The 24,828-nt window shown below is 39.2% G+C and overlaps 1 protein-coding gene across 2 annotated transcripts in view; it reads left to right on the plus strand.

Annotated features, from left to right (window-relative positions):
- AKAP7 (A-kinase anchoring protein 7) overlaps positions 1-24,828 on the plus strand; it is a 123,074-nt gene that overhangs the window by 24,058 nt on the left and 74,188 nt on the right. For both annotated transcript variants that reach the window (XM_070376675.1, XM_070376674.1), the window contains exons 5-6: positions 4,982-5,142; positions 22,497-22,609. In XM_070376675.1, coding sequence (XP_070232776.1) covers positions 4,982-5,142; positions 22,497-22,609 — 274 coding nt within the window. The remainder of the gene's footprint in view (positions 1-4,981; positions 5,143-22,496; positions 22,610-24,828) is intronic.

Raw genomic sequence — 24,828 nt, forward strand, 5'->3', positions numbered from 1 at the left:
TGTAGCTCTCTGGATTAAGCTCAAGCTTAAGCTCTTTGGATAGCCAAAGTCAGAATTACAGGTTACAGCTTCTGTTTTCTACCCTGACATATAGTCTCCTGAGGGAATGAATAATAAGACTTGGATGGGGAGGGCGCGAAGGAAAGGGGAAATATAAGGGAGAAAAGAATAAAGTAGTAACTCAAAATATACAGTCAAATTATGATTCTAGTGGTGATATCTTTTAAATAGTAGAACTGCATATTTTTAGGGATCAGTCTTCTCATCTGTCCCAATGTGCTCCACCCAAAAGCAGATACAATGACTGAGAGGACCGGAAGATTTTACTTAACTCACGTTCACTGTTCGTTTTGCCAATCAGAAGAAAAAAAAAGAAATACTCTGATGCTCTTAAAAGAAGTCATAGAAAATGCAACACAAGAAGATGCAAGCCCAGGAGAAAATGGGTGGCACTCTGTATGTTAGAATGGTGGACGAGTCAGGGTTCTGCAGGCAAACAGACCCAGTAGGATGGGTCTTCATTTGTATATATAGATATATTGATGTATCTGTATGTACACTGTAGCTATATGTAGAGCTTTATTTTAAGGAATTAGCTCAGGTGATTGTGGGGCCTGGCAAATTTCAAATCTACAAGGCAGTCTGCCAGACTGGAGACCCGGGTGAGAATTGATTTAGTAGAGTCTCAAGTCCGAAGGCAGTCTGGAGGAAGAATTCCTTCTTCCCTGGGGGACCTCAAGGAAGAATGTGCTTCCACACAGCCAGGAGGTTAGCGTTGAGGGAGATTTCTAACACAGAGACCTCAGGTAGTTCCTCCAATTCCCCTTTGCCTATCAGGGTATATATTAATAGATGAATCCAGAAATTTCCTTGTTTCCTGGTAGGTAGACTTGGAAGTTCACAGAGAATCGGTGGATCAGTAGGGGTGGGATGAGGGACAGTGGCAATGCCAGGTATCCATGTTTCCTGATCAGAGGCCCCTACAGAGGTCTCATACTTCAGCAGGGCCTGCTAATGCAGTGCCCAGGAGGGACACGTGATTTTTCGTGGACACCAGTGAAGGGTACCTGGGGATATGACCAGACCAGTCCCCTGAATCTGGCATCTCCGAGAACCCAAACAGCAAGCAAACCAAAGACCTTCTTCAATCTTTATACAAAAGTATGCTGGGTTCCCTGGGAAGGAGGAGGGGAGAGGAAAGGGAAAAGCAGTCCTGAAAGGAAGTTTGAGTTAAAGAATAATTGTACCCCAAAGAGGCCTTTTTAAACCAAAGAAGACTGAGTTACCATTGATTGATAAGTTTAAGTTTTAGCTCTATTATCAAAAATGGGTCTTGGCCATGGCATGTATATATATTTTAGTCTCTGCTCGTCAGCCTCTATTTCCCAAACAAGTATTATTTTATTTCCTTAACAAGTGTTGTGAGTCTGGCCACACAGAAAGGTCATCTTTCTTATGCATATGAAGCAGCTGAGAGTTCTAGGAATTAAATGAATGCTGGTCAGCGGAGAAACCAGAACTAGTTGGTTTTCTTTATTATTGTTCCATGGAGTGTGATTGAGGGAGGGGGTGGGATGGAGATAGGAGGGAGAAGATGAGCACAAGTTCATGAAAGAGGTGGAAGAGATGAGTCTGCTGCAAGTATGAATGGCCTCCTGTATGTAACTCAGTTGGAGAAGGAAATGGCAACCCACTCCAGTGTTCTTGCCTAGAGAATTCTGTGGACAGTGAAGCCTGGTTGGCTGCCGTCTATGGGATTGCACAGAGTTGGTCATGACTGAAGTGACTTAGCATGCATTGGAGAAGGAAATGGCAACCCACTCCAGTATTCTTGCCTGGAGAATCCTAGGGACAGAGGAGCCTGGTGGGCTGCTGTCTACGGGGTGGCACAGAGTTGGACATGACTGAAGCGACTTGAGCAGCAGCAGCATGTAACTCAGTGGCCTCTACTGATGAACACATAATTAGCTAGAAATACTGTTAAGTGCTATGCAGTTGGGTTGGGGTGAGGGTGTATGTTCTCAATATATTACAATGTCTACATTCCTTCTCTAGGAGACTTTTAGAATTATTTGGGAGGGGGGTTGATTTTGGTTGTCACAGTTACTAAGGAGTGCCATGGGCATTTTATGCGCAGGGGTCAGTGGTACTAAACCACCTGCAGTCAGTACATGGAACAGTCCTGAACTAGGAAGCACTGTCTTGCCCTAAATCGTGGTATCGTTTGTTGAAGAGTTACTGTCCAGAGCATAGTGACACTCTGAGTCATTTAGCCCTGTGTTTACAATATGTGTTTGCAAATTTCAATTTTCTGTTAAAAATTAAATAGTTAGCAAGTCTGCTTGGTATTTGAGGAATTGAAGTCACATCCTTGTGCTACTTTATAGTACTGGGAGTTGTAGCTCTGCTAGAAAATGATGACCAGATACTTGCAACTTAGCAATTAATTATTTTTGACTAAGTTGCAATGAAAAATTAAGAAATATTTGAAGTTTACTATACAGACAAGATAGTATTTTGCAGTTCAACCAACATTGTTTATCAACCACCTGTAAGATACTGAACTAAGTGCTTTGGAGGAAATAAAGATGAATCGTGAATGGATCTTGTGCTCATGTATTATACATTATAGTTGACTGGGTCATATGGATCCAAAAAACTGTAATAGAAAAATGTGATAAAAGTGGTGTGTTTCATAAAGTATAAAGTATTAATGGAATTTCAAAGGCGAGAAGATTTGCTTCTAGTTTGGGGAACCAGGGAAGTAAGTGTTTGTGACTGAAGTGTCAACTTTTAAGATGACACTTAAGATGATGAGATTCAAGGTGTGGCTTCATTTTGGGTAGCTGTATAGTGAGTGAAGCGATTGCCTACAATGCAGGAGACCTGGGTTCAATCCCTGGGTCTGGAAGATCTCCTGGAGAAGGAAAGGGCGACCCATTCCAGTATTCTTGCCTGGAACATCCCATGGATGGAGGAGCCTAGTAGGCTACAGTCCATGGGGTCGCAGAGTCAGACACGACTGAGTGACTTCACTTTCACTTTCCATAGTGAGTGAAACTGATTGGGTTTTCTGCAAGACATTGATTATGTGAAGGGTTTTCTGAGTCCCTAATCTTTTAATTTCATCTTTCATCCCATACAGTATAATATGCTAGACATCCGTATTGTCAGTTTCTTGTTCTATATCCTTACTTTTCAAAGTCTAGTATCATATTTTAGGTATTTAATATAAAGTACTGATCAATGGGTCAGATAAGGAGTGTGTAGAAACATTTTTTTTAATATAATGAATTTCTTCAGGTAGATGGCACGCTTTGTGTCTTCACAGTGCAGAAGAAAGAAATAGAAATATATTAATCCAGATACTGATTTGAAAAGATGGCTGTCCTATCTTTGTTTTGAGTACAACCTTTGGGTCTGAATTCTAGTTTCAGAATTCTGTTTCCTACATACCTATATTCTGTTTAGTTTACTACAAAGAAATCTTTCCATAAACAGTTCTTGAAAAGATACTCTATTTAAAAGAATTTTAAAGTCAGTGATATTTACCAAGAGGCACTGTGACTCATTTTCACTCTGTGACCAGTGACGTCTCATTAGGATAAATTTATTGGTTTGTATTACTACAGAGTGGAAAAACTGGACTGAATTCGGATCATTTATATTTCTTTAAAGAAAAATGGAATGTAGAATTCACTGTTTCTGAAAACTCATGAGCTTTAGGATGGCCTGCTTTGCTATAGAGTTATATTTAAAGTGAGTATCCTGATATTCATCCCCTGATTTATGGAAGATGAGCCAGAGTAGCTGTTTTGTTTCATATAAATTCCATGGTGAAGATAGTATTGCAGTAGCAGCGTGTCTTTTTGGATGAACTTAAATACAGTCAGGAAAGATTGGATTTCAGATGTGAATTTGGAGGTCCAGTGAGAAATGTTGACATTTCTAAAGCTGCTTTGAAGTATTATATATTATTTGACAAAGAAGTAAGACCCAGTATGGAAACTGTGGATGAAACTCAGTTAAAAACTTAAAGCTAATGTAGAAATATGAAACATCTAGAAAAATGTTTGTTTCTTTTCACACATTTGACATCTTATTACTATTGATGAACAAGTTGCTGATCAAGATAATTTAAATTAAGGTGGTTCACCAGAAGGGTATTTTAAACCCCTCTCCATAATGTAAAATGCCTTTCTTTCTTTCTTTCTTTCTTGAGTGATTGCTGCCCTCTAGTGAGATTTTAGTTTTTTTCTCATTGTAAAGTCCCTGTACTAAAATCCTCTTAGTATGGAAATAATTGATCTTAATTTTCAAAATATTCCAAACCTGATAATGTCTAATTCACTAATATAGTAAACTTTTATTTTTATAAAGAAAAAACAGTGCATTTGAAACACAGAATAGCCCTTTAATCAGATAGACTAAACGTTTACAGCAAATTTATGTCACTGTAGTTGTAAACCTGTACTTTGGTCAAGTCTAATTAATTATCTTATTATGGAGACTGTTATATTTTAAAGAAATAATATATTTTAAGTTTTAGTAAAGTGCTTTACAAATAGTAAATACTATGTAAATATTAGTACTTTTAACAAGAACCTTGAACTTTCACATAATCTGGTTTAAACTTTTGTAGGTATTAGATTTTTCTGCAATATATTGTCTATTTTTTTTCTTTAGTTGTGCATGCAGTATTTCCTTGGTTTAAAACCTTTTGGTAAACTATAACATCTTCTTTTGTATCTTTAATATAAAATAAATTGCAATTAGGTAAAGATTAATTCACTTATATAAATTTTGTTTAAAATTATATTAGTTTTATTTTGATCATATGGATTTGATTTTGAAGGTATTCTGAGCATTAAAATAATTAGTACAAATACAAAAATTAATTTATCTAAAACCCTTTTCTCATTTGGTTTTGTATATTTTACTACTTATTATATTACTAAAAGTATATATTGTCTCTTGCCAGTGGTATTGATGCTCTTTTGGAATTAAAACCATTTGTAGAAGAAATCCTCCAAGGAAAACCTTTGACTTTGCCCTTTGAAGGGGTTGACACTTTCGGAAATCAGGTTGGATTTGTGAAGCTGGCAGAAGGAGATCACATAAACTCACTTTTGGAAATAGCAGGTAAAACAAACAGTGATATACTTACGTGAAATCTCATTGTTGAAGAAGAAATTTTTTTCTCCCAGTTCTTATAATAGAGATTTGACATCTTTCAACTTTGTGGGGGGTGGGCAATGTAGCCTCACTTTATGAGTGACCTACTTCAGCATTTGCTTGTGTAGATAAGTAGCCAAATAAAAGGCCAGAACAGTTATTGTATCTTGATCCTTTGACTCGGGGCAATATGTTGATTCTGGAAGATGATGGATCGGACTCAAGTATTTGTTAGGACTGGCACCCCACTCCAGTACTCTTGCCTGGAAAATCCCATGGATGGAGGAGCCTGGTAGGCTGCAGTCCATGGGATCGCTAAGAGTCGGATACGACTGAGCGACTTCACTTTCTCTTTTCACTTTCATGCATTGGAGAAGGAAATGGCAACACGCTCCAGTGTTCTTGCCTGGAGAATCCCAAGGACAGGGGAGCCTGGTGGGCTGCCGTCTCTGGGGTCGCACAGAGTCGGACACGACTAAAGTGACTTAGCAGCAGCAGCATCCTAATCATAAGTCTGAAGGATCCAGTGCTTATCATGACAGATAGCTGGCATTAAGTAAATATTGGATGAGTTAATTAGAAACACCAGTTGCCTGTTCAGAAGCTGTGGGGATTGCCAGCCCCATTTGGGAGAGTCAGTAGATGAATCAGTGACATTTTCCTCTGTGCCACCTTTTTTCCTTCCTGTTTAGGTACCACTGTCTAAGCAGAAGGCCCGTTGGTGGTGGTAGATCTAACATCCATTGGAGAACATGCTGCTTTGTGCAGCACAGTTGAAAATGTTAGGGAAGTTTGTTGTTGTTCAGTCTTTAGTCATGTCCTAATCTGCAGCCCCATGGACTGCAGCACATCAGGCTTCCCTGCCCTTCACCATCTCCCAGAGCTTGCTTAAACTCATGTCCATCGAGTTGGTGATGCCATCTAACCATCTTGTCCTCTGTCATCTCCTTTTCCTGCCTTCTGTCTTTCCCAGCCTCAGGGTCTTTTCCAATGAGTGGGCTCTTTGCATCAGGTGGCCAAAGTATTGGAGCTTCAGCTTCAGCATCAGTCCTTCCAATGAATATTCAGGGTTGATTTCCTTTAGGATTGACTGGTTTGATTTCCTTTCTGTCCAAGGGATTCTCAAGAGTCTTCTCCAACATCATAGTTTGAAAGCATCAATTCTTTGGCAGTCAGCTTTATAGGGAAATAGAAGCAGAAAATTATAAAACCTGGAAGAGTGCTTTTTTGAGATGAACCAGAGATCATAGTTTGGGTATTCATGTACGTACTGTAAAAATTTTTTATTTTTTCCTCTCATGTCGGATCATTTCATGTCATCCCATTTCAGGTTCAGTAATCCTTAATTCATAACACTCTCTGATCATTGTTCCATGCTGGGCTTATTTTTGTCTATCTATCTGTCTTAAAATAATATCATCTGGGAATCCACCACCTAAAACACAAGTGAGAACCTTGGTAGTAATCTCACCACATTGTCCTTCTCATCAATCTGTCCTTTGGCCTTCCTTCATTTAAGCTAACCATCATCCTGAAGTCAGAGTTTATTATTTCTTTGTATTTTCCTAAATTATATGTGTATTTTTAATCAGCTTTAACCTTATATTCAATAAAAAGGATATCATATTGTATGTGATCTTTTGAGACATACTTTTTAGAAAAACTCAATATCATGCTGTCTTTATATAGTTGCCCATTCAAAATTGCACCTGTTTTTGGGAGGAGGTAGGCATGAGGGTCAGATTTCATTTCATTGTTAAGTTTTTCTTTTGTGGAACAAAATATATATAAGTAACAAACAAGCAAGCAGTTAAACAATATTTATGAGTCAAGTAGGACTTAAAATCATCAGTTGGCCAAGGAGAAGGCAACTCCAACAGTCTTGATGGCAAAGCATTTGGGAACCCATGCCTTCCACTGAACAGACGTAGCTATTCCTCCTGAACTGCTCTGGAGAGAATGCTAGATTCAGGTCTTTCTTTTTGTAATATAAATATCTCTGAGCTCAAGACACATTTCTAATTAGTCATTCATTCATTGTTCTTTTAAATAATTCAATGGGTGCTTGCAACATTGAGAATTCCATCCATTCTTAGCACATAGTCTCATAAAAGCAGTTTCCAGTATTGATGAAAGATCCATTGTGTGCAGAGGAATGTGAAATCTCGCCAACTTTCGTGTGACTCTGAGCCCAAGAGTGTTGGCTTGTCATTTTAGAAAAGGCCACTGCCCCTGTAATTCCCTTCTAGATGCCAGAGACTGTTTCTTAAAAATATGTACACTTTTCTAAACATTTAAACAAAACATTACAAGAAATGGAAAATGGAGGGAGAATAACACTCTGTCTCCCTCATATAATCAATTGCTTTTAGCTTTTTTTTTTTGTAAACTGCACTGTTGCTTTCCATTATACTTTTTATGCAGTTTGAAAGTGAAAGTTGCTCAGTTGTGTCTGTTTGTGACCCCATGGACTGTATAGTATAGTCCATGGGGTTCTCCAGGCCAGAATGCTGGAGTAGGTAGTCTTTCTCTTCTCCAGGGGATCTTCCCAACCCAGGGATGGAACCCAGGTTTCCCGCATTGCCAGCGGATTCTTTACCAGCTGGGGCTTTCCTTGTGGCTTAGCTGGTAAAGAATCCGCCGGCAATGCGGGAGACCTGGGTTCCATCCCTGGGATGGGAAGATCCCCTGGAGAAGGGAAAGGCTACCCACTCCAGTATTCTGGCCTAGAGAATTCCATGGGCTGTATAGTCCTTGGGGTTGCAAAGAGTTGGACACGACTGAGCGACTTTCACTTTCACTTTCTTTACCAGCTGAGCCGCAAGGGAAACGCAAGAATACTGGAGTTTGTAGCCTGTCCCTTCTCCAGTGGATCTTCCTGACCCAGAAATCATACTGGGGTCTCCTGCATTGCAGGCGGATTCTTAACCAACTGAGCTATCGGGGAGCCCCACTTTTATGCAGTTTAAGGAATCTAAATATTTGAAGATGTATATGGAAAATTCCATTGCAGTTTGGTTGCAGTCTCAATTTGTATAATGTCCAGATGTTCAGTATGTGGAATTTTGGTCAGTATTTTACTTCTTTAAATTTATTTTTTAAAGAATGCCTCAGTATTAGTATTGCTTTAGTTCAATAAGATCAGTAAAATAATGTCACATTTGTTTTGTGTCATATTTTATAAACTTTATTCAAATATATTACAACTTTCAGAAGAATATATTCTATTGACCATGGTAATACATTTCTTAGAAATTGATATAAACTATATATGTATATTAATATATGCTTATACCAGTATATTAAAATCTTACTTGTTCAGCATTAATGGAGGCAGACCTAGTTTGACCTAATATAAAGCAGGAAAATTTTTAAAGAATATATATTTAATTATTAAAGTTTGATAAAGAAGTCCATATTATGAAGTAAAATTAACTTGAAAAATAGTGAAAATTATAGTTCATGAATAGTCTGATTTATGTAATTTTCAAGGAGTTTTTCAGTTTTTAAGTTAAAGGAAACAAAATCTTAAAATTGAAACTATGCAGTTGGTATGAAAAAAGACTGAATTTTAGATACTAATATTTGAACTCATTATTGAAAAATTATAAGATAAAGAGTAATTTAGAATTAATATATAAAATTAAAGAAAGTTATTATGCATTTTGAACTAGTAAAGTCTGAATCGATGAGCTACTAGTACTTCTAGATGGTTTTGGTAGATGCTGATGGGCTGAAGAGACACGGCTATCTTTGTACATCGTGTATAAGTAGCCTTATGGTGTTAGCCACTTGAGGGAGCTGGTAAGATTTAGGCATCCAAGGCTGTGTGTCTCAGTTTCCTACCTTGACCTTGAATGATCTGTTTTTTCCAGAATAAAATAGTAAGTACCTTCTCTTTTCCTAGCAGTACACAATAGCTCATACAGCTAAGAAGGTATTGAAAATTTTGCATTTATATGTCATTTCTGCACATTTTACTGTGATGAAATTGCACTGAAGGCTTTTTGCATAGAAATGAATATGTGATGATTTCATTCATTTTTTTTCATGAAATGTAATTTTGTTAAAAAATATGTGAGATTGAGAGATTGCTAAAAGTTTAGCCTGCCTGGATTATAATAGCTCTTGCAAATCTTTTTTTTTAAGTGAGAAAAGAGTGCTTGGTTAGCATGATAAAAGATTCCAAGTGCATTTATCTCATAAAAGGAAAAATGAAAGTTTTTTAGGATGTTCATTTGAACATTACTCTTTCTCTTATTATGACTATCATGTCCCCCAAAAGATGGAGAAGCCCTGTGCTTCTTCTTGTGGAGAATCTGTTCAGGTGCTGGGCTCTTGGACTTCTAACCACTACAGGCAGGTGGACATCCCAGTGGCCCTGCTGACTGTTCTGTTGAATTGTCTGGGCTAAGCTGTCTTCAGACACATCAGAACACCCTAGCTACACCTCATTTAGAACTAAGCAAAGACAAGCTCTTCTTCCTAACCAGAATGTCTGAATCACAGACATGCTTCCTAGAGGACCATCAGAGCCTCTGTGACACGCCCTGCCTCTGTGCAGGCCCCCAGGCACACATCTGCCTATTCTCCCCTTTCATCTCTCTTTTTTCCGTTTCTGTTGTCTCATAGAGGGGAGAAATTGTTTTTCTTTCTGCCCTCCTAGCTTCTTCCCAAGGGACCCTGTAGACTTAGACTGACAACAGATTAGCAAGGGAAAAGCAGCAAAGTTTATTAATGTGTCCAGTACACATCCTGTGGGAGAAACCACAATGAAGAGGAACTCAGTGGGGTGGCTAGAATGTGGGCTTAAATGGCATCTTAACAGAAGAACAGTAAGTTTGTAGAGAAGTGACAAGACAAAGGAGAAGGGTTCTAAGCTTTCATGGGTGGCAGACTGTGGGGAAGTGAATGTGTGGGGTGGGAACTCCAGTGGAGAAAGGTTTGTTTGCACAGGTCCACTTTGGCAGTAGGAATTCCCCACGAGAGAGGATTTTTGGCAGTCCTCATTTTTCACAAGTGTCTGCTTTTGTTCGGACAAGGGAAGCTTGGGGAAAGTTTCTTTATGCAGCTATTGATTCTCTTTGTCTCTACTCAAAGTATGCCTTATGCCCAAGTGGCGTATTTCTGGAGGGCATATTCTGATCCCCTATGTCTTTTATTTTACTTGATTTTCAATCAGATACTTAAATGGATTTACCTTGTGTGGGGCTTTATTCTAATCATCTTACAAATGTTAATTCTTTTAATCTTAACAACTCTATGAGACAGGGATGATTATCATTACCCCCATTTTTCAGTAGGGAAACTGAGACACAGAGAGGCTAAATAATTTGTTAGTAAGTGATAGAGCCAGGACTCAAATCCAAGCAGTCTGGCTCCAGATTCCATGTTCTGTTTTTAAATTGTTATTATTATTTATTATAGTGTATGTGTGATATGCGATACACATAAGGAACAGTATTTGGTACAGAATAAATGCTCAATTAAGAAATGTTCACTGTTATCATTGTTATGAAATAGTCTCCAAAAGTATTCCTTTTACTGGTATAATATTCTGTTGCATCATAATTTATTTTACTTTTCTCCTGTTAGGCTTTTTTAAAAACTTGAGGTACAATAGATATATAACATTATATTTGTTTCTGGTGTTCATTGTAATGATTTAGTGTTTGTATATATTGCAGAATGATCACCATAAGAAGCATAGTTAACATCCATCAGCACATAAAGTTCCACATTTTTTTTTTCTTGTGATGAGAATGTGTAAGATTTACTTTTAGCAGCCTTCAGATATGTAAGACACTATTGTTAACTGTAGGCACTTCAGATATGTAAGACACTATTGTTAACTGTAGGCACTACGCTGTATATTACATCTCCAGCACTTATTTTTTTAAGAGGTGAAGTTTGCATCTTTTGACCTCCTTCAGCCGTCTTGCCACTTTCACCAGATCCTCTGTTCTTAATCACTTTGCTCATCTGTTACACTGTAAATTAACAACGGGACTCCTAACCAGCTTGTGGAAGCACCTTCCTGCCTAAGCTGAAGCCCAGCTCCAGTCTGAGATCATAGGTTCCTTGTTTCACCAAATGCCTTGCAACATGGCACCCAGAGATGTCACCCACTTTCTCTTAGTTCTCTCTTGCTTTTTCTGTTTTGCCCTCACACAGAGGCCTTTTCTTATTGGTGTTTCATGGTGTTAGGTTTTGTTACCCTCTCCCTCTCCTTTCTGCAGTTGTCTGAATATTTCCTCTTGTTCACTGAAGGCTTTGTTCCCTCTCTTGCTGTAACTCTGTGAGCGCAGCCATCCAACCATCCTGGCTCAAAGTGAGCTGTGGAGTCAGTCAGAGCTGACTGCCGCCCCCTGCCAACTTTTCCCCATCGCAGCCTTAGCAGTGATCAGCTGAGTGACTTTAACCAATATATCTAATTCCTTACTTCATTTCCTTATTTGTAGAATGAACATAATTGTAACTATTCTCAAAACAAGATAACATATGTGAAGTGCTTTGGTATAGTGTTTGGCACATGTACAATGTTAAATAAGATGGGAGCTATTATCATTAGTAAAAAATGATAATAATTATCCCCACTACTGCCATTACAACTACTACTTTTCTTGAGATCCCTTGCCTTCTTTGACAGTGGCCTCCAGTATTTCACTCCAGCAGTTTATAAGCATAGTGAAATCTTTGACTCTTCATCTGCCAGAACTACTCTGAGACCTTAAATCAGGTAGGGCTGTTCATTACAATCCCGGACTCCTTGCTTCAGCCCACGGTGTCCTGGTGTTCTGGTCTCCGGCTGAAGTCTCCTGTCTTAACCATGGTTCTCTCTTTTGCTCACTGTGCTCCAGTTACACTGCTTCATTTCAGTGGGAAAGGAATTGAGTAAATGCAAAACATAAAAAAACAGATGAGATGGTATTACTTAGGATTACAAAAGTATCTTTATTATTCATTTCATTGTTCTTTTATATAGCAAAGTCTCCTTGTGTTTAAAATACTCGTTAAAAACTTGTTCCTCTGACAATTTGCTTCTTTAGCTGAGGTGAATTATATTATTCAGGGAGCATTTTTAGCTGATTTTTGAAGGATATCTGATGTATTTGCTATGTGTTTTTCTATTTAGTGATTGAAGGAATGTCTGTGTTACTAGGAGGAATCGAACAATTTCTTAAAATATTCATAAACTTCTCTTCTGGAATATGAGTTAACATAAATTAAAAAGGACATGTGGTTTTCAACACTAGCAAAAGCTTTTCTGATCTCAAGAATAATATTTCTGAAACTATTACCCAGTACTCTGGCTAAGCAATAATTATACTATTAGGAATATAAAATCAGTACTAAGAAGTATCAAAAATGCCAAATGAAGGTGGCATTTTTCCCCCCTTATTTCCATCCTTGTAGAGAATATACTGTTGAAAAAAACACATTAATAGAAATGAAATGTGCTTTGTGACAAGTATTATTTAAGCCAGTATTGTGAATAAATACCCATCAAGGTCCAGTGAATAATGAGAACTGTTGAGTCAAAATCTGATGTTACTGAAGCCAATAATTTAGAAAATTTTGTTTCTTTAGAATCAATTGAACATAATGATATATGAATAAAATAATATGTAACAATGAATATAGAGAGTTAATGAACCATACAAATGCCTACTGTTTTGATTTCTGTTAACAAATCCCTGTATTTCTTGTATTTTTGCCTTGTAGCTCTTATATTTTTTGATAATTCTTAGCATTAAGTCTTTGTCCTTATTGGGCTAAAATCTGTCCCCTGAGACTGTAAGGTCCATGAAAGCAGGGACATGCTTGCTGTCTTCAGGACATTATGTATCTGACAAATGTGGGAGCTGCTCAGTAACTAACTGAACAAATAAATTTTACCTTTTACACCTTCATGCCATTTCTGTTTTGAAGGCTAGTTTGAACATGTTGCTAATCTGCCATCTGAAGTTCTTCTATGTGGTAATTCTTCAAATACTTGAAGGCATAGAAAATATGCCCTCATCTCTTTAGTCTCTTTAGTCAAATTTTGGGAGTTTATTAAGTTTGTCCATCATGGAATATATTAAACCCTAAGACATTGCCAATGTTTGACTATTTTTGAGCAATAAAAATGAGTTTTATAATATTCAGTTTAATGTTTTGATTTTAAGTATTTATTATTGTTTTATTAAAAATTTTTTTAGTTCTATTTAAAACAGTTGAGAATATGTCAGAAGAGAGAGGATCAAAGCTGTTATGTGATAGGGCAGTTGAGAAAAGATACACCTGTTTGTAATTTATATGACGGCTTCCCTGGTGGCTCAGTGGTAAAGAATCTGCCTGCAGTGCAGGAGAACTGGGTTCGATCCCTGGGTTGAGAAGATCCCCTGGAGGAGGAAATGGCAACCCCTCCAGTATTCTTGCCTGGAGAATCCCATGGACAGAGGAACCTGGTGGGCTACAGTCTATGCGGTTGCAAAACTGTTGGACATAGTGACTAAACAACAAAAGCAATTTATAGGAACTAAAAGATGGTAAGTTAATTATAACAGTACAGGCACACTTCGTTTTATTGCTCTTCATTTTATTGTGTTTCACGTGCTCTGGCCTTGTTTTTGTTTGCTTTACAAATTGAAGGTCGGCGGTGACCGTGTATAGAGCAAGTCTGTCAGTGACACTTTTCCAGCGTTTGCTCACTTAAGTGTCTGTATGTCACATTTTGATAATTCTCTCAGTATTTCAAACTTTTCATTATTATATTTGTTACAGTAACCTGTGGTCAGCGACCTTCAGGGTGTGATGAACCACGCCCATGTAAGGCAACCAGCTGAATAAATGTGTGTGTTCTAACTACTCACTGAATGGCCGTTTCCCCATCTCTCACTCGCTCTTTGGGCCTCCCTGTTCCTCGAACAGAATAATATTGAAATTAAGCCAGTTAATAAGCCTACAGTGGCCTCTAAGTGTTCAAGTGAAAGGAAGAGTTAATCAATATGGCAGATTTCATTCTTATTTTAAGTAATTGTTACAGCCGCCCCAACCTTCAGCAGCCACCACCCTGATCATTCAACAGCTATCAACTTCATAGCAAGACCCTTCACCAGCAAAGAAATTACTACTCACTGAGGGCTCAGATGGTGGTTAGCCGTTTTTAGCAATGAAGTGAAATCGCTCAGTCGTGTCCGACTCTTTGTGACCCCATGGACAGTAGCCTGCACCAGGCTCCTCCGTCCGTGGGATTTTCTAGGCAAGAGTACTGGAGTGGGTATCAGTTCAGTTCAGTCGCTCAGTCGTGTCCAACTCTTTGTGACCCCATGAATCAGCACGCCAGGCCTCCCTGTCCATCACCAACTCCTGGAGTTCACTCAAACTCATGTCCATTGAGTCGGTGATGCCATCCAGCCATCTCATCCTCTGTCGTCCCCTTCTCCTCCTGCCCCCAATCCCTCCGAGCATCAGGTATATGTCCCTTCAAATTTGTGTGACTCTATCATGATATTTGCTTTATTGTGGTGGTTTGGAACTGAACTGTCGGAATCTCCAAGGCACACCCGTGATTGTTATAAATACAGTCTTCTTTAAAACATGTGTATGCTGGACCTCTGTCTTTTATTTAGGCTGCCCAGCATCTAAACTCTTCCTGCACCATCATGTCACATACCTTCTTTCACAGGTTTTGCTTTGTCGGTTCTACATCATCTTGCTTTGGCCCAGACTTTGAGTCAGAAGCTAGCAACTTGAGCAAAAAAAAGTACTGTGCAGAATCCATTCTGGGGATAGGTGGAGTCGTCACTGTTGAGAAAGGGGGCAGGGTTATCGCTCTTCGTGTCTGTGTGTGTGTGTGTGCACGTGTGCATGCGGGCTTCAGTAATGCCTGCTTGGAGAGGTTGTGGTGTCTCTGGACTATAACAGGGGACATCTTGGCTTCCTGGCCTTCCAGCCTGGAACTTTAGTCCTCCCAGTGTTATATAAATTCCTTTCCCGCTTAACTCAGCCAAAACTGTTATCTGTTGGTTTCAGCTAAGAATTAATGTTTTCTTGATATTTTAATGGTCTATTGCTTAACCTTTTTTATTACCGTAGAAGAGATGGGAAAAATCATTTGGTGGCAGTGAGTCGCAGTGAAGGGTTTTTAGGACATGCCCCAAATTTACAAAGTGTGATCAAAACATCATATGTAGCACATACTAGCATTTGGTAGATATTAGACAAAATAACAAAGTAAGATTTTGAAAATGCAGTGAAATAGTATTTTGAACTGTTGAATTTTTATCTGTGTGTTTCTTCTTCCCTAGCTTTTATGCCTAACCTCCCTCTAAGCAGTGGCACTTAATGTGTTCAGAAGAGAGAATACAGCAGAAACAATAGAGAAAGGACTTTGAGGTTTCAGCAACTAAGCGTAATGGTGTTTTTTCCTGCCCCAGTGCTAGGAAAGATTTTCTCGTTTGGATGAAGAAGAGAGTTAGAGGCCAAGCTAGAGTGTGAATTCTTGTCCATCCATCATCCTATGAATGAAGCAACAAAGTCACATACGGCTGAGAGCAGGAGTGACCTGTGCTTTGTTTCTGAGATGTGTCCACAGACGCAGCAAAGCCAGAATTCCCTGTGCCCTCGGTGGAGGTGAAGCTAGGATGACGCTGTGTGATGGATGGCTGTACAGTATTCTTATCCATTCTGCCTTGGCCTCGGGGAATTCTGCTTTTTCTTTGTGTTCAAGAGTAGCGGAAGGGTGGAAAGGGCCCTCAGACAGCTCCATTGAGTTTATGAGTTTATGAGCAATAGAGTGAAATCTCGTGTACCCAAGAATAGTTACAGAAAATAACTATATATGGGGACAAGGAAGGCTCCAGCTTAAAAAACCAAGCCTGGGGACTTGCCTGGTTGTCCAGTGGTTAAGATGCCATGCTCTCAGTGCAGAAGGCCGGGGTTCCATCCCTGGTTAGGGAACTAGATCTCGCATGCCACAACCAAGAATTTGCATGCTGTGACCAAAGATTCCACGTGCTCCAGTGAAGACTGAATATCCCACAGGCTGCAACTAAGACCTGGCACAGCTAATAAATAAAATATTAAAAAAAAAAACCCAAGCCTGGTACGTGTCCCCCTCCTCTAAACACTCTGACAACCCGTTTAGCTGTCTTCTCTTCAACTAATACAGCCCCAGGGAAAGAGAGGAGCACTTTGAGTCTCCCAAGCCTCAATTTCTCCTACCAGGAAGACATGTATTTTCCAGCTGAAATAAAGCTGAGTAAAGAAAGTCACTATCATATATAAATTTCCTTTGCTTAAAACACTCAAAATTTTCTACCATATTGAGAATACAATCTGAAGGTCTTATTTACCATGCTTCATAAGGCCCCTGACCGCTTCTCTAAACCCGTTTCTTTCTTCTTCCCCAAGCCTCCCACCCTGCTCCAGTTACCTACTCTTTTTACTGCTCTTTAACCTACTCACCACTCTGAAAGTTGTTCCTTCTGCTGTGAGCTCCTTCGTCCCAGAAACACACGATTCTCTTCTCCAAGTGGCTTCTTGAATGTCTCACCTTCAGAACAGCATTTCTAGACCACCTTGTCTGAAATAGCAACCCCTTTTCTTCCACATCACTTTGTATACCCCTACCACTTTATTTTTCTTTGTATCACTTATTGATTCCTGATGCTGCGTGTTTGTTTGTGGTGCTTTCTCTCTGCTCCATGAGGGTAGAGGGTTTATTTTACCCATTGTATTCCCAGCACCCAGAACAGTACCTGGTGTATCTTTTATTTTTAAGGACACCTTTCCTTGAATCATTAGGTCATCTTTCATTAAGTTCATGATTTTAACTGTTAGAAAAATTAGGACATATTTAACATTGATAAGATTTAGCTGAACTGAAAAAGGACTATTTCTCACTGAATATTTAGATTGAATGTGGTCTTTGTTGAGATTCAAAGATATATTCTGCGTCCTATGTTTTACCAGTTTCTATTAAAAAAAATACTTTTGGCTGTGCTGGGTCTTCCTTGCTGTGTGCGGGCTTTCTCTAGTTGTGGTGAGTGGGAGCGACCCTAGTTGCGGTGGACAGGCTTCTCATTGTGATGGCCTCTTGTTGCAAAGCACAGGCTCTAGGCATGCGAGCTCAGAAATTGTGGTGCACAGGCTTAGTTGCTTAGTTGCTCCTTGGCATGTGGGATTTTCCCAGACCAGTGATCGAACCCATATCCCCTGCATTGGCAGGCAGATTCTTAACCACTGGGCCAGCAGGGAAGTCCTACGTTTCCTTTTTTTTAAATGGACATTATTGGTGGGATTATTTCTACTGAAGGGACCCTGTGCAGGTTTTTTGATCATTGATTTTCAAACTTTTTTTTTTTTTTTTTTTGGTATATGTTGGAATTCTTTAAAAAAAAAAAAAGAAATGGTACTTGGGAGCTCAACGTATAGAAGAAGGGAACTTCTCTGACTGAAACCGATGTGCATGGGTATGGTGGGAGATGGCAGAATCCCCTGCCTTCCTCTTCCCCTTGAAGTTGTAGAGGCAGCTTCTGTGCCCTTCCCTGCCCCCTCGGTTCAAGCCGAGGTTTCAGCCAGCTTGAAGCATGACCAGGGTAGAAGTTAGGGCACCTGGATTTCACTTCCTTCTCTACTGCTCACAAGGAGTGGGACCTTGAGCATCAGGTTCTTATGTTTCAGTTTTCTTATCTTTAAAATTGACTTATGCATTAGCCCTGATTTTAAGATAAAAAGACCAAATGAGAAGTTGTTTACTGAAGGTCTTTGAAAGGGATGGATTTTTCACATGTCGGGCAAAGTAATCTCCCCTCTCACCTGTGCACTCTACCATGATGCTTGTGCACGTGTAGCAGTCTTATATTGCTCATGTATTGTCAGTTTGTTACCATGCTTATTTTTAAACTTTTTATTCAAAAGTAATGCATGCTCATTATAATCATTCATACAGTTAAAAAGGTATAAAGAAAACATTACTCTTCTCTCCTACCTCTATTCAATCTCAACTTCCATCCTAAAGTATTCTATACTATTCTGTGCTAATAAAAATATAAATATATAGAATTGATTTTCTTTGTCTTCTTAAATATTTTATTTAAAAATTGTTTTATTGAGGGATAGTTGATTTACAGTTTTGTATTAATTTCTGCTATATAGCAAAGTGATTGTTATGCACATATATTCTTTTCCATTGTGGTTTATCACAGGATATTGAATATAGTTCCCTGTGCTATACAGTGGATCCTTGTTGTTTCTTCATCTGTCTTTTAAATCATGGAATCATGTTTCAGATCTAGTAAACATGCAATTTGCCTTTTTTTTTTTTTTTTTTTTGCCTAATAGGTGCCACAGATGTCTTTTCAGGTTAATATATGTAACTTGAATTCATTCTTTTGATTATAGCAGTTTTTAGTATGCATGCATGCATGCTTAGTCACTCAGTTGTGTCTGACTCTTTGTGATCCATGGGACTGTAGCCCACTTAGGCTCCTCTGTCCATGGGATTCTCCAGGCAAGAATACTGGAGTGTGGGTTGTCATGGCCTCCTCCAGGGGATCTTCCCAACCCAGGGATCAAACTGGCATCTCCTGCGTCTCCTGCATCGGCAGGGAATTCTTTACCACTGAACCACCTGGGAGACCCAATAGCAACCATTTCTTTATTGTTGAAGGTTGTTTTCAGCGTGTGATAATTCAAGCAATGTTAAATATCTTTTATATAAAATCGTACGTATTGGTACTTTTGCTTATTTTTGTGTGTTTTCCTAATATTGAAATTGCTGTCAAAATGCTTGTGCAGCTTAAATTTTAGTAGTTACTGCCCAGATTATCTTTCTTTGTGGTTGTGGTAGCTCTCACTCTCCAACAGCCATTAGTTCTTCAAGTAACTTCCCTACTTCTCTCACCTTTTTTTCAGGGAACTCCATTTACACACGTATTAGGCAACCTAAGTTGCCTCACGTCTCACTGGTGAACTATTCTTTTGTTGTTGTTGTTGTTATTATTTCTTTTTTTTCCTCTGTTTTATTTTGGGTGGTTTTTATTGTTATGTCTCCCAAGTTCACTGTTTTTTTTTTTTGTTGTTGTTGTTGTTCTGTAGTGTCTCATCTATTTTTCTCAGACCTTGCATTTTTTAATCTCTAAAAGTTTAATGTGGTTTTTTTTGATCACTAGCACGTTTCAACTTTTTTTTTTTATTTTATTTTATTTTTAAACTTTACATAATTGTATTAGTTTTGCCAAACATCAAAATGAATCCGCCACAGGTATACACGTGTTCCCCATCCTGAACTTTCCTCCCTCCTCCCTCCCCACACCATCCCCCCGGGCCGTCCCAGTGCTCTAGCCCCAAGCATCCAGCATCGTGCATCGATCCTGGACTGGCATCTTGTTTCATACATGATATTCCACATGTTTCAACGCCACTCTCCCAAATCCTCCCACCCTCTCCCTCTCCCACAGAGTCCATAAGACTGTTCTATACATCAGTGTCTCTTTTGCTGTCTCGTACACAGGGTTATTGTTACCATCTTTCTAAATTCCATATATATGCGTTAGTATACTGTATAACTTTTTAAACATAAAGAATACAATTAGAATAACTGCTTTGAAACCCTTACCTGCTCATTCTGACATCTATGTTAGTTCTAAGTGGCTTTTGATTAATTGATTTATTTCTTCTTTGTGGGTCATATTTTCCTGTTTGTTACATGCCTGTTTGTCCGATATCAGGCACTTGTCGGGTGCTGGATGGTTTTGTCTTTCTATAATTATACTTGGGCTCTGTGCTGGGGAACAACTAAATTACTTTGATACGGGTTTTTCCTCTTGGGTTTTGCTTCTAATATTTGTTAGGAGGGACTAGAATAGTACCAGGCCAGAGCTCATTTTCAGAGAAGGTGATGGCATCCCACTCCAGTACTCTTGCCTGGAAAATCCCATGGACAGCATAGCCTGGTGGGCTGCAGTCCATGGGGTCGTGAAGAGTTGGACACGACTGAGCGACTTCATTGTCACTTTTCACTTTCATGCATTGGAGAAGGAAATGGCAACCCATTCCAGTGTTCTTGCCTGGAGAATCCCAGGGACGGGGGAGCCTGGTGGGCTGCCGTCTATGGGGTTGCACAGAGTCGGACATGACTGAAGTGACTTAGCAGTAGAGCTCATTTTTCATTTCCACTGAGGCAAAATCCTTATTCTTCCCAGTGTCCCATGCATCTTGAGGCTTTCCAGTCTGGCTGATGGGAACAGATACAATTCCTGACCTTGGGTGAGAGCTGGGAGTGTTCTCTCTAATCCTTTCAAATGTGTTTTTTAGCTTCAGGTAGTTTGCTCAGGGACCCATGCTGGTCACTTCTCCGCTGAATCCACTCGGGGGAGCCCTTGCAGATCTCTGGAGTTTTTTCTCTGCAGCCCTCATTTCTCTGGCACTCTGTCCCATGAGCTCCAGATGCGTTGGTCTTTCTATTCTTGGCTTTTTTTTTTCTGAACCTAATGTGATGACTGGGCTCCATCTGGGTTTATCTTCCTTGAATAGGGGCCTTGACACCCAGGGATGTAAGCTGGTTAATCAAAGGGCTCACCTTGTTTTTTTCTCATCTCTAAGGGATCACTCATCTTCACTGCCAGGTGTACAGCATTTTACAAACCATTGTTTTGTATATTTTGTCCTTGTTTTTCCCGGTCATTTCAGATGGGAGGGTAAATCAGATTCCTGTTATTCTATGTTGGTTGGAAGCAGAAGTTTTGGATATGAGGAGTTACAGATAAACTAGTTCATTATATATATATGGGTGTCACTGGGATATTTCATGAAATCAGCATCATAAAGTCAGTTATTTTATTTATTAAATATTTCCTTTTCCAATTGTTGCTTTTGTGTGCTTACCCAAAGTTTTTTTTTTTTTTTTTTGAATTCTATTTTTAAATCTTTAGTTGGAGGGTAATTGCTTTACAAAGTTGTGTTGATTTCTGCCGTATGCCAAACTTTGACATTATTGCAGATATAACCGTCATAATGTATTTGGCATCATACACGTTGTAGTTTTTCCTCTCTTAAAAATAATATCTCAAGCCAGTATATTACCTTCGTTGTAGAATAATTTATTTTTTGAGTTGCCATTTTTATAATTAAAGACAGCCACAGTAGCATTTTTTGTTTACATTTTAATTTTATTGGAGTATAGTTGATTTACATTGTTGTAAATCAGTTAGTTTCAGGTGTACAGCAGAGTGATTCAGTTCAGTTCAGTTCAGTCACCCAGTCATGTCCGATTCTTTGCGACCCCATGAATCACAGCACACCAGGCCTCCCTGTCCATCACAAACTCCCGGATTCATTCAGACTCATGTCCATCGAGTCAGTGATGCCATCTAGCCATCTCATCCTCTGTCATCCCCTTCTCCGCCTGCCCCCAATCCCTCCCAGCATCAGAGTCTTTTCCATTGAGTCAGCTCTTCTCATGAGGTGGCCAAAGTACTGGAGTTTCAGCTTCAGCATCATTCCCTCCAAGGAAATCCCAGGGCTGATCTCCTTCAGAATGGACTGGTTGGATCTCCTTGCAGTCCAAGGGACTCTCAAGAGTCTTCTCCAACACCACAGTTCAAAAGCATCAATTCTTTGGCGCTCAGCTTTCTTCATAGTCCAACTCTCACATCCATATATGACCACAGGAAAAGCCATAGCCTTGACTAGATGGACCTTTGTTGGCAAAGTAATGTCTTTGCTTTTGAATATGCTATCTAGGTTGGTCATAACTTTCCTTCCAAGGAGTAAGCGTCTTTTAATTTCATGGCTGCAATCACCATCTGCAGTGATTTTGGAGCCCAAAAAAATAAAGTCTGACACCGTTTCCACTGTTTCCCCATCTATTTCCCATGAAGTGATGGGACCAGATGCCATGATCTTCATTTTCTGAATGTTGAGCTTTAAACCAACTTTTTAACTCTCTACTTTCACTTTCATCAAGAGGCTTTTGAGTTCCTCTTCACTTTCTGCCATAAGGGTGGTGTCATCTGCATATCTGAGGTTGTTGATATTTCTCCCAGCAATCTTGATTCCAGCTTGTGTTTCTTCCAGTCCAGCGTTTCTCATGATGTACTCTGCATAGAAGTTAAATAAGCAAGGTGACAATATACAACCTTGACGTACTCCTTTTCCTATTTGGAACCAGTCTGTTGTTCCATGTCCAGTTCTAACTGTTGCTTCCTGACCTGCATACAGATTTCTCAAGAGGCTGATTCAGTTATACATATATTTATTCCTTTTTAGATTCTTTTCTCATATAAGGTATCATATAGTAGCATTTTTAAGCTTCTTTTTATTTTCTTCAGATGCTGCAAAAAGGACGTTTCAAGAAAAAGGTATCTTGGCAGGAGAAAGCAGAACTTTTAAGCCTCATTTGACCTTCATGAAATTGTCCAGGTTACCATGGCTCCGGAAGAAGGTGAGTGGACATTTTATTATCAGCCTTGTTTTACCACCCACAGCATGAGTGACATGTGTAGTGGTTTTCGACATCCCTGCCACTATTGCTCCTGGGATTCCAGTTGGATTTGGTTCCAATTCCCAAGAATGCTGAGTTGGCTCATGAGGCTCCATGGAGGCCATTACTGCTGTCTCCTCCTTTGCCTCTGTGGCTGTTAGCTGCACACTGACCATTACTTACTGCTGCTTCATCTGTTGCTACATCTTGCTTCATCCCTTGAAAAGCCTTGGGGGGTGGAGCCAGAGTTGGGTTTTGCTGCGTTATTTTCTTCTGATTGTTTGCAGCCTGCTGCCTTCAAAGCTTCCTCCACTGGCTTGCATACACTGGTGCTGCTCCCTGTAGCTGGGTTCTTCAGGGTGGGACATGCTCTGCTCCCCTCCCCACTTTTATGTAACTCTTTCGAAGTTTCTACAAAGCCACTGCTCTTTCAGCAGTTGTTTCCACTGAGGGCGTGGAGCAGGTGTTGCAGGGACTGGGCAAGAGGGTAACAGAAGGGCCGCCCTCCCTAGCTCAGTATTTGAAAGTACTTGTCCCTGGGAATGGTCAGCAGTGACACAAGCCAGGGGACATGTCTTTTGACTTCCCCTATCTCAGGGCGACTTGCTGCCTTCCTAAGCCATTGCCTTCTTCTTCAGAGGCTGGAGGCACTTTGAATTTTTGTCTGGAGTCACAAGCAATTCTCCTAGAATCCTAAGGGCACCCTTCCTTGTTTCTCCCATTTCAGCCTAGGGAGGTTGTCATGCGAATTAAAGCATCTGCTGAGCTGCTCTGATGTACCAGAGTTTTGGAGATGGGCATGCAGATTAGTATTCGCTCCTGCTCTCCATAACCCTTTGCTGCAGTTCAGACTTGATTTGCAGCTCTATAAATGAAGGTCATGTTTATTAGTAAGTAGATCTTTTTTCTAAATTCGACAATTTGTATTTAATGTCTGGGCTCAGAAAGTCTTTTTGGTCCTGTAAAACATGTGTTTGGGTGGTTGGCCATCCTGTGCTTATGAGTTTAGTACAAACTTTTGTAAAAATCACCCTATCCCCCAGTATCTTGCATGTTTTTTTTCTCTATGCTCAAATTAAATAATAACTGTATTAGATACCATTCCAGAATATTTAGGTAGAAATAATTTGTGTATATCATAGATTTTGAAATTAGGAATGATGAAAACTGACAAAACTTGTAGACTGACAGTTTACTCTTTTACTCATTATCTTTCTTATCTTGCTTTCACGTGGACTGTCCTCTTCCCAGTGGTTTCAAACTTAATCCCAGAATGACAAATCAGTGGTGAAGGTAATGCCCACATTTCAAAATGTTTCTGTCTTTATTAACTTTGAAATGAGAGCACCCAAGGGTGTTTATCAAAGGGATGCTTAAATTAACTCTAGAATTTATATTTCAACATTTCAGACTGCATGCATTTTAAGTGATTTCTTGACAAATGATTTCACGGAGTCTGCTCCTTTTACTCTATAGAAAGGGATCTGAGACTCAGAGGTTAAGTGGCTGAAATGAGATCACACTGTTCTCAGTTGCAGAGCCCCATCCAGAATCTATTTTCTTCTCTAATTCTCTTCTGGGTTTTCATTCTGGGTCCACTCATTTACAAGGGTGAGACCATTGATAAAGTCAATAATGGAATGTATTACCAACATTCAGTTTACTTAAGGTTGATAATGAAATAAAAGGGTAGAGGGATATTGAATAATTTTTTTTTCACTCATATTAAGAAGTTGGTGTCATTTCAAGTACTTATATTTTAAAAGTTATTTTAATTATAAAAGTGTTAGATGAATATATGCTCACTGAAAAAAATCTATCTACATAAAGATCTACAGAGTGAAAGATAAATTTTTTTCCCTCATCACCAATCTCTCACTCCCTTCCTCCCAATATCATTTCTCTTTTAGGTACCATTACTAGTATATCCTTCTGGCCTTTTCTTATTCCCTGCAAACAAAACTCTCCTTCAAATAAAGAACTCTCCTTCAAATTTCCTGATATGGAACTTCCTCTGCTCCAGTATGGTATTCTGGTTCTCAAACTAGAGAATTAAGTTTTCTAATTGAGATTCTGGGAAACATAATTTTTTTTTTTTTTTTGACAATTATATGTTTTTCTAACACCAGGAGGCATTTACATATATATGTTAGTTGTCCATATTCTTAGTTTCATGAAAT

Source organism: Bos mutus, chromosome 9 (assembly GCF_027580195.1).
Source record: "Bos mutus isolate GX-2022 chromosome 9, NWIPB_WYAK_1.1, whole genome shotgun sequence".
NCBI lineage: Eukaryota > Metazoa > Chordata > Mammalia > Artiodactyla > Bovidae > Bos > Bos mutus.